The 10,054-nt window shown below is 40.3% G+C and overlaps 1 protein-coding gene across 1 annotated transcript in view; it reads left to right on the top strand.

Annotated features, from left to right (window-relative positions):
* Positions 1-1,226: 1,226 nt before the first annotated feature.
* The window catches only part of LOC136877731 (esterase FE4), a 79,307-nt gene continuing 70,479 nt past the window's right edge, over positions 1,227-10,054 (top strand). The window contains exons 1-2 of the mRNA XM_068228724.1: positions 1,227-1,436; positions 6,570-6,695. Coding sequence (XP_068084825.1) covers positions 1,227-1,436; positions 6,570-6,695 — 336 coding nt within the window. The remainder of the gene's footprint in view (positions 1,437-6,569; positions 6,696-10,054) is intronic.

Genomic DNA, 10,054 nt, shown 5'->3' with positions numbered 1-10,054 from the left:
GTTCCACAGATATCTCGGAACAGTTTAAATTGCTCCACTGGTTTAGGACGGGATGTGGACTATACATACATACATACGTATATTTTTATATATTCAGGTGACGCGAGTATATTTTTATCTTTACTAAAGTTATTTGGGTGTTTCAATATCTGGTGTAAGTTTTTTTTTTTTCCAATACATGCGTTTCTTTATGTACTTTAATGGTATGAAAAGTAATAGGATAGATAAAATAATCATATGTTATGCGAATGTTGGCCAGCATTGTGACGTGGGGAAAGCGTGTCTGTCTCCTACTCGAAGGCTTCTGGTTCGATTTTCAGGCAATCCGAGACATAAATTCAAGATTGAGGGCTGAAACGGCTTCACTTAACGACATGATGCATACCAAGGAGCTGATGATATGAGAGGCAATATGGCTGAGGTTTTTGTCTTTCTGAAAACACAACACTGCCTTATTTTCAGGTTATCTGGTTGGGTGACAGTCGTCTTTTGAAAGAAAATTATAACGATTAACTGTATACTGCGTATAATAGATTGCAGAGGTACTTTAAGCAAGTAGCAGATTACAAATTTCAGTTATCAATCTCCAAATGTGTGATGCTTGGGTCCTAAAACATAATATATTATGGTTAATTTTATTTACTTCAAATTCACTGGCACGATTCGTTCGCCTTTTCGTTCCAAAACAATTTAGCTATTAATTAGTGTAGAAGTTGTGACAGCTGCTAATGAAGTTTGCCGAGTTCAGTTAAATTATACATCGTCCGGTAAGACGCAACTGGAAACGAACTGTGCGTCCTTTCCATTCCGACTGTAAATATTGTCGCCAGTGTACTTCAGACCTAATACAGTACTGAACAACCCAGACAAGTAAATTTATTGTGTTGATGGTGGGTTCCATCTACGCGTACACACACACACACACACACACACACACACACACACACCTCCTTTTGATAAGTAGCCATTGGCAGGCCAGTAGATGAAGGTCGTATCAGGCATGTGGTGTGCAAACGTTTCTTGAAGTCAGGTGATCTAAAGTAATAAGATAACTTTTTTTGCTCCATTATAGAGGTACATTATCGAAGAAATTAAATCTCGCCAAAACACTTGAAGTTCAGCAATTGAGAGATAAATCTTATCACAGTTTTCCACTTTATCTACATCAAAAGTTCTTAATCATCTATATATAACTGTAAACGATCCGCGGTCTGCAGAGCATAGACATGAAGGGCACAACAGCAGTACTCTGGACTTTATTCGTCCTGGGCACCAGTCAGGTGGCGGAGGTCTTCTCTGATGACGAGTATCCGGTCATAACACTGCCGCAGGGTACTCTGAAAGGGAGGAAGGTGACTCCAGATAATCTTTCTCCTTATTACAGCTTTCTAGGCATACCTTACGGTAAACCACCGGTGGGAAAACTCCGTTTTAAGGTAAGAAACTGCCAGAAAAATTGTGATGTTTCTTCATTTTGCCATCGAATTTTTAACTTGAGGGAAGTTGGGGCGTTTAAAAGTATTGAGGTTTATGGGTTTCCTCCACACAAAATATAAAAATTGTACCATGATGATGATAGTGAAAATGAGGTAGGAGAATGTGAAACCTGGTGTCGGGATGTAGCCTACTCCTGTCGAATAACACAAAAATCTTAAAATCTACATCGGACGGACGAATAACCATCAAAAACTTCATACGCCCCCACTTGATGTGAGGAGTGTGGAGAGCTTTGGAACTGAATCCAGGATTTTGGCTCGCGATCTAGTGATTAGAAATTCTGTACCGCAAACATTTTACACCAACGGGACTCGGACCGGATACCCACGGTGTCAGACCGTAAGTACTTGACGTCTTAACAATCGTATCCACCAGATGGGCACATTTCCTGATTAAATTAATGTATTAGATGTTACGAAACTCGTTCATAAGTGATGAGTTTCTTTTGTGGCGACAATTTCTATAAAATCATGCTACACACATTCGAACTTCGTGTAAAGAAATCATGTCCTCACATTAGGGCTTATAGCTCTGGAGCTAAAGATGCGATTCCAATGTATTACCCTAAAATATTTTGCAAAATACGGTTCATTTGTACTGGATATTCGTAATAAAAATAAAGATTCGATTCCGATGGCTAACGTAACGTTTGATTGAACATGGAGGAGAAAATATCATATTCACTGGGCCTCAGTTCAATGCACGTGGCGAGGGCGCCTTTCAAGTAAGTGATGATTTTGTGGTAAAAGCTTTGGTCTGTGATTAATAATCCTTAATGCAAAATATATACCAAATGGTTAAGACGACTAAAGATAGAAAATGTTGATGCCTTTCATTCGAATAAAAATTGATTCCAATTCCCAACGAGTAACATGGCAAGGGAGGATCCCAAAATATGAAACTTGACAATTATTTGAAAAATTGATGATTTTATTTTCTGAATAAGAATTGCGACGCCTCGTGAGGTTTACCACCGGGAAGCTTTTTCCGAAACAAAATTAATGATGTCTTAACAGTTTCCTTACGACCCTTAGGGAAAAGTTGTACAGAAGTCAATTAGGTGGGGGTTCATTATTTGCTCCCTGTCTACTTCTGAAAGTATATCCTTGCGATGATGTATTCATGATTGAATAGAGAAATTTACGCCCATCATAATGGTATCACTTTGGCAGAAATTACATCGTGTACAAAAGTTCTAAAATTACATACCACATGTCTTGAAAAAACACCGAGTTTGATATCACTGGAAAGGAGAATTCGAAGAGGATTGAAGTGAGCCATATCAATTTTCTCAGAATTCAACTTCACAGATTAAAAGAGAGAGGAATCATACGACTAAGTGCAAACACAGAGTGGTACTTAATGGTAAGATGCGAAAAGATTCGCGCATGATCGGGCTGTATACTATATTTAGACATCCGTGTTGCTAGATGACCGGCCTGATAGGTTAGAGAAAGTATCAGCTCGTTGAGATCCTTCTGGTAACGTATTACATATCCTCATCACTCTATTATCAGTGGCACGAAGTACATGTCCAGCCCACTCCGATCTCTTAATCTTGATGACCTTAACAATGTCGGGTTCATTCAATAATCTGTTAATCTCGTGATTATATCGTCTCCTCCATACTCCGTTTTCTTCTACTGGCCCAAAAATGTATCTATGAATTCTTCTCTCGAAGATTCCCAGCTGTCATTCATCAGATTTTGACAGGGGGCAATTTCCGGAACCGTATGTTAGCACATATCTCACTTTATGACGAATGTGTATCTCCTGCATTACCATATGCAGACAACATCTATCAGTACTGTCATATCCCAAACGGGAGCCAATTAACAACGTTATGTGTATCAATACCAAATTAGATCGACTTTTCAAGTATTTATTGTATCGTAAACATTTGATCGACAGTATTGATATTCCTTTTCGGAAGGCCACATTGGCAGTCTCCAATGACATCTTTAACAAAGGGAACAAGCCTGTTAAGCAGAATTGTAGAAAATATTTTATTGGTAGTGCCAAGTAAAGTAATTTCTCTGTAAATGCAACAGCTCATGATAACACATTTTTTGTGAATTGGACATATTATGCTCAAATTCCGTTCATCGCGTACTTCTTCAGCAATCTACCCATCTTTATCATTAGGTTAGTAAGGAGTTTAGTATATTCTGGTCTTATATGTTTCACTGGCTCCGAATGAATGAGGTCCATTGCTGGAGCTTTGTTGTTTTTGAAGTTTGTAAAAGCAAGACATGCTTCAGCAATGGCCGGCACTGGTTCCTGCACTTCAGTTTCTAAGCTGTCTGGGTTTTAAGCTATGACTACCCTTCCTTGATTCTCAGGTATATTTCCATTCAACAGTCCATTAAAATGCTAAGTCCACCTGAGAAATCTCACGATATTACTGATCAAAATTGTGCCATCTTTACAAAGAGTTGTCCTTAGTTGAAAATTCTTCCCACTCTTATTTAACTTTTGATAAAAAGCCTTTGTTTCACTGGAGTTTTTCAGATGCTCTAAATCCACGAGCTCTCTTCTCTCATATTTTCTCCTTTTTTGCAGTCGATTTTCTTTCCTTCTAACCACTATGTATTCTTCCACATATTTTCTGGTGTGGTTCTCCGGCATCCTCTTGTATGACTCAATTATAAACTATGCCACATGCTTGCACTCTACATCAAACCAGCCATTGCACTGTTGCCCATCTGTCCTTCCTAAAGTATTATCTACAGCGGAAACAAGGACATCCTTGAGGTTCCTCAAGATCTCACCAATACTCTAATCATCAGAGAGGATTGCCATTCTTTCCTTATAAAACATGTGAGGTACGATGAAAACAACTCAAAATGCTGCTAGAAACACAGAACGGTTTTGACATCAAGTGTGGAGAAAATGAAGCATGAATAACTTTATTATGTTATTAGTCAAGTCTCTGAAACAGTCAGTTTTCCGACCTAGGTTTGCTACGACTTCACTCCCTGTTTCAGCATGCTGTACTCAACCATGCAGTTTACATCAATAATATTGAAACATTCTGATATGTGTGTTCTTTTTACTACTTACGTATTTGATGTGATACTCCATGATATTCTCTTTTATAATAATGATGTATATATGTCTACCCCATAGTCCTATTTCCTGATACGCGATGGGTAGCATATTTCTACGGCAGGATGCGCATTTTGTCACCAGTCTTACTTGAGGAGCGAATGAAGACAAACGGAACATTGGTGAATGAAACTGAGGAAGTAAGTGAAGGAATTCGATGTGGCCTATGAACAGGAACTGTCCCGGAATTTGTCTGGAAGTGAAAATGGTAATCCAAAGGAAACTATTCTCAGAACAGGCGACACCTACAGTAGGGAGGGATAAGTTTTGTTCCGGGCACTACGTCCTTCACAAAACATACTATCTTTATTCGCGAATTGGATGTAAGGGACCCAGACAAATAGTGATATGGTACACTACAAAATGTGAACTACCACGAATGGCATAATGGCCAAACGGATATAAGACGGATTGGAAATGAAAATAGCTGGGAAATAGGACACTTAGGAACCAAGCAGGATTTTCATAACCATTTAAACACGTGATGTAACAAGTTTAGGAACATAATATTGTGTTAAATGATAGATTCTTTTATGAAATACCTTGTCAGATAAGAATATTAAAAATTTGCGAATTTGGATTTTGGACACTTTGGAAAAGATCTTCAATTGTAAAATTATTCAACACTATTTCTGAGAAATTTAAACCTGTTGATTCACGACGTATATAGAATATCATTGTACAGGCGATTATATTAAGTAGACCGAGTGTGGCTGTTATTTTGCTTTCGGGAGATGGTAGATTCGAACACAACCGTTGGCTGGTCTGAAAATGGTTTGCGGTTGGTTTCCGATTTACGCACCAGGCAAATGCTGGGTTTGTACCTTAACTAAGGTCTCGGTCACTTCCTTCCCAGTACCAGCCCTGTCCTATACCATCGACATTGTAAAACCCGCCTGAGTCAATACGACGTTAAACCAACGGAAAAAAGAGATGAAAGAAGATATGTTGAGTAATTTCCGCTTGGTGATATCAATAACACTTTCTGGATTATATCGGTTTCCTCGACGAGATGTGACGGGCTTTGAGCTACTACATAATGAATGGTATTTCATACATTTCCACATTGCAAGTGTTATTACCTACAGAGGCTGCAAACGTATCAACCTTGTGGCCATAATCGTTACGGCGTCAAGTCTTTGTGGTCCGAAACCGACGTTAGTCGGTTCGAATGTCGTTGGCGGAAATATTTTTACGATGAGGTTGTTGACCTTCATGGTAGGGGACGTGGAGGGGTACAATCACTGGATTGCGTGCTGAAAGCCTACCCGGAGTTCTCATACGCACTGAGGCCAAATGACGCGGTTGATTGTGACTCGTCCATCGGTTGGTGACATTAAGCCTTCAGAAGAACACTTGGTGTTATTTCACAGGAGTGGACAACGCCACAAAACTGAGTTTCACCCTCTTTTTACCTTCGTATCAACATCTCAACACACAACGTACAACCATCACACCAGACACAGTGACACACAGTCACATAATGTTCTTCACTTTTGAGGATAAATGTGATCAAAGATGGTGTGCAGAAAATATCACGGCCTACGGACTCGCACGCGCATATATTATGTATATTTTTCAACTTATTTATAAATAACTTGGTGGGCTAAGTTCAAAGAGGAGCACAATTTTCCTTCTTCGTGTGTAGATTTTCCACAAAATCAACATGAACACGTAGTGAAGGTGCATAATAATGCATTCTAGATTGCATCCGAAAACTATAACCGTCGTTCCTTCATTTCCCAGTAAATCTACGAACACAAGGCGGGCGTATTGAACACCTACAATTACCTCCGAACTTAGCCGGGATTGAAACCGTCAACTTGGGCTCATAAAGCCTGCACTCTACCGTCAGAGCTCTCGGCCGACTATATCCATATTATTATTATTATTATTATTATTAGTATTATTATTAGGTTTCGGTAGCTAAGTCATTTCGTTTCTTGTTTTTATGTCCTTGACAGGCCCCTGTCCCTGCCGAGCCCTGGAATGACACCCTGGAAGCACTACAGGAAGGGAACGTTTGCAAGCAGCCTGGAGTCTCTGGTAGTGATGAAGATTGCCTCTTCTTGAATGTATACACGCCGGAGGTGAGTAAACAGGAGTACATTGCCTCTCTGCAATATTAAGACGAAATTGGAAGTTTGACGCATTTTGAGAATGATTATTAATATATACATATGCTCTCGAACAACTTTTACTTTGTTTAGTACTTCAAACCAAGATTATGATTTACACCCCATTTTCATTTATTTCATTTAATGTCGACTACATGAGCGGAAAAGCCACTCGGGAGCGTAAATGTACTTACATCACTCATAGAAGCAAGACATCTAAGGCCTTAGTAGCAGTGTGAGGTAAAGAGATAAGTTGAATGAGCAGGAATTAGACAGGCTTGATGTGTTTCAGAGAGATAGGTTAGAATTTTCTGTTCACTGTTGGCCACTAGAACAGCTCGGACAACAGTGTGCGTCGGTGTTGGATACAGTGGCAAAGTGACGGCACACGCACGCATCGAGAAGGATCGGATCGATTGCGGCGAACCACCAACGGGAAGGATGGTTTCATCATATTACAAGCTGTAAACACTCCACGCGCTCCATCCAGTGACATGTAACAGCAGTTGGGGATACGTTTATGTTCAACAGTACAATATCCAGGCACTAGCAGAGCAGAATCTGTCATTGCGACGTCCCCTACGACGTCTACCATTATGGCATGAGCATTGCCAAGCACGTTTGAAATTCTGCCAAAAACGGGTCGTTTGTCAGATTACGGATAGACGAAAAGCAGTGTTCAGTGACAAGTCAATGTTCTGTCTGGATCCGGCCGACCACTGAATCCGAGTCTGGACACGACATGGCCGCCTCAATTCTCCATACTTTACTGTAGTGCGGCACACTGACCCAAAGATAGGTGTTAGTGTGTAGGGTGCCGTTTACTGAAGTTCCTGCTCCCCACTCTTGGCGTTTGAAAAACATGGTGGCTAGGTTTTACGCCCAGGAAATTCAGCGACCCGGTGTGCTTCCTTTCCTGGTGCAACTCAACAACCCCGTTTTCCATCAGGATTAAGCCCGGCCTCAAACAACGGCCGTAACGTGATGACAACATGCTTCCTTGGACTGCAAGTTTTCCAGAACTCCCACTCATCGAGAATTTTGGGACTAGATTGGACGGCAACTACGGCAGATTTAGAGAGTCAATTGTGCCACCGAGGCAGGATCTCCCTCACGAGAGCATCCGACGCCTATATATCTCGACTACCGACCGTATCACCGTCTGGCTCCATGCTATGGGTGGTCGTACTAAGTGTGTCCATCAAATGTTCGTTCAATCAATCAATCAATCAATCAATCAATCAATCAATCAATCAATCAATCAATCAATCAATCAATCAATCAATCAATCAATCAATCAATCAATCAATCAATCAATCAATCAATCAATCAATCAATCAATCAATCAATCAATCAATCAATCAATCAATCAATCAATCAATCAATCCATCCATCCATCCATCCATCCATCCATCCATCCATCCATCCATCCATCCATCCATCCATCCATCCATCCATCCATCCATCCATCCATCCATCCATCCATCCATCCATCCATCCATCCATCAATCAATCAATCAATCAATCAATCAATCAATCAATCAATCAATCAATCAATCAATCAATCAATCAATCAATCAATCAATCAATCAATCAATCAATCATCTTATAATTCCCTATGGATCATACGGTCTTCACGAAGGCCCCCACAGCACTATATTCTGGGCTAACATTTTTGTGTCTTGCCTTGCCCTTTTGGCAACTGCCAGTTCTTGGTCCGTGGATCTCATCCACGCCATTTGGGGCTATCGCAGTCCCTCTGTCCTTGCGCGTTTCATTCAAGAACACGTTTCGCAATTGATCCTTCGTCTTGTCTCAAGATGTGCCCAAACCACTTCCATTTCTTCTCGATCGGCTCCCCTATCGGTCATTGATTGGCTATTTCCCACAGATGGATGTTGGGTACCACCTTTGGGCACCATATCTCTGATTCGTTCCTCAATCATATTTTCAACGTAGTCTGGGGTTTGTGGGTCAACCCTTTCATCAATTTTCACGATTCACACCGATGCAGCAGCACTGATATTACATTGCTCTGCACCGCGAAGCCTTTAGTTTTTCAGGGGGTCTTAGTTGTGCGAAGGCACGCTTTGCTTCGTTAATGCGGTTTCCAATGTCCAAAACATGTTCAGCTACCGAGATAGCAAAACGTATCTACCTTCTGTACCAGCCGCCATTCCAACAAAATCATCTCTGCAGATATTCAGTTGATGCGCATGTATTTGGTCTTGACAATAAGTTTGAGAAGCGAAGTTTTGGCTGCTTGTTCTCTAGACTCCTGAGTTTTTGACGATCGCGAATCTCTGAGCGAACATACATAAGTCATGCGCATAGTCTATGACCTCAAGTTTGGACTTCGGTTCCACTGTATTCTACGGTAGTGCACAATTCTTTCTTAACCCTCAACTGGTATCATACGTCTGTGAGACGGCCGAAAATTTTCCCAAGGCCATCACCTCTCCTATCCTCAGCCTACTGCTTTCTTCCCTTGTGTACCTCTCAGTTGGAGTGTTGTTTCCCTGCAGGGAAGGTGATGTACCGCTCGCTTTGTTTCACCTTGAGTAAGTGCGTAGGAAACTTACCGCGCCGTCTGACAGACGTATGATACCAGTTCCGTGACTATTGTTCGCGAATGACGTTATTCAGTATTGGGTGTTTATTGAGATAATGGCTAGGCTTCATTTTATGAAGACACTTGCCAAGTCACTGGTCTACCTTCAGATGCATTGGAAGCTTACTGAGGTGAAGAAAATTCCACGTGAACTGACATTCTGCATGAGGATTCATCAGATTGATGACGAACAAGAGGAACCTGAATTCTTCGAGGTTCGTAAAACGTGCTACTTTTGTGATCCTCAACTGAAAAGAAGAACGAAGTACCAGTGCCAGAAGTGCGGAAAACCGATCTGCTTGGAGTGCGCCAAAAAACTATATCCTGTGATAAGGAAAATTGTGCTTTCTAACAAACAGTGATTTTTAACCTTAAAATTTAAATTTATGTTTCGAGTTTTCCAGTAATTTTATGTTTTATTTGTTTGTATGGTCTTTGTATAATACTGATATATCAGCGAAATAATCGTAATAATAATATTTTCTAGATTTTAAGAAAAGCGGAAGCGTCTACATTTTTGGGGCATCGTTCTAATATTTTTAATTTTTTTCTGGGTTTGTAATTTTTTTCTTCTACTTTTTGCACTGACATGTTTGCAAACATATATTTAAAGGAATTCAGTTGAATAAATAACAAACAAGTAAGAACAAATTGTTTAGTTTAAAAGTAAATATCTGGAGTCTGAGAGACGTATGATACCAGTTACGTTACAAACATAGAT

This window comes from Anabrus simplex, chromosome 7 (genome assembly GCF_040414725.1).
Source record: "Anabrus simplex isolate iqAnaSimp1 chromosome 7, ASM4041472v1, whole genome shotgun sequence".
Lineage (NCBI taxonomy): Eukaryota > Metazoa > Arthropoda > Insecta > Orthoptera > Tettigoniidae > Anabrus > Anabrus simplex.
The sequence above is the reverse complement of the archived record's forward strand: the minus strand, read 5'-3'. Positions and strand labels throughout refer to the sequence as shown.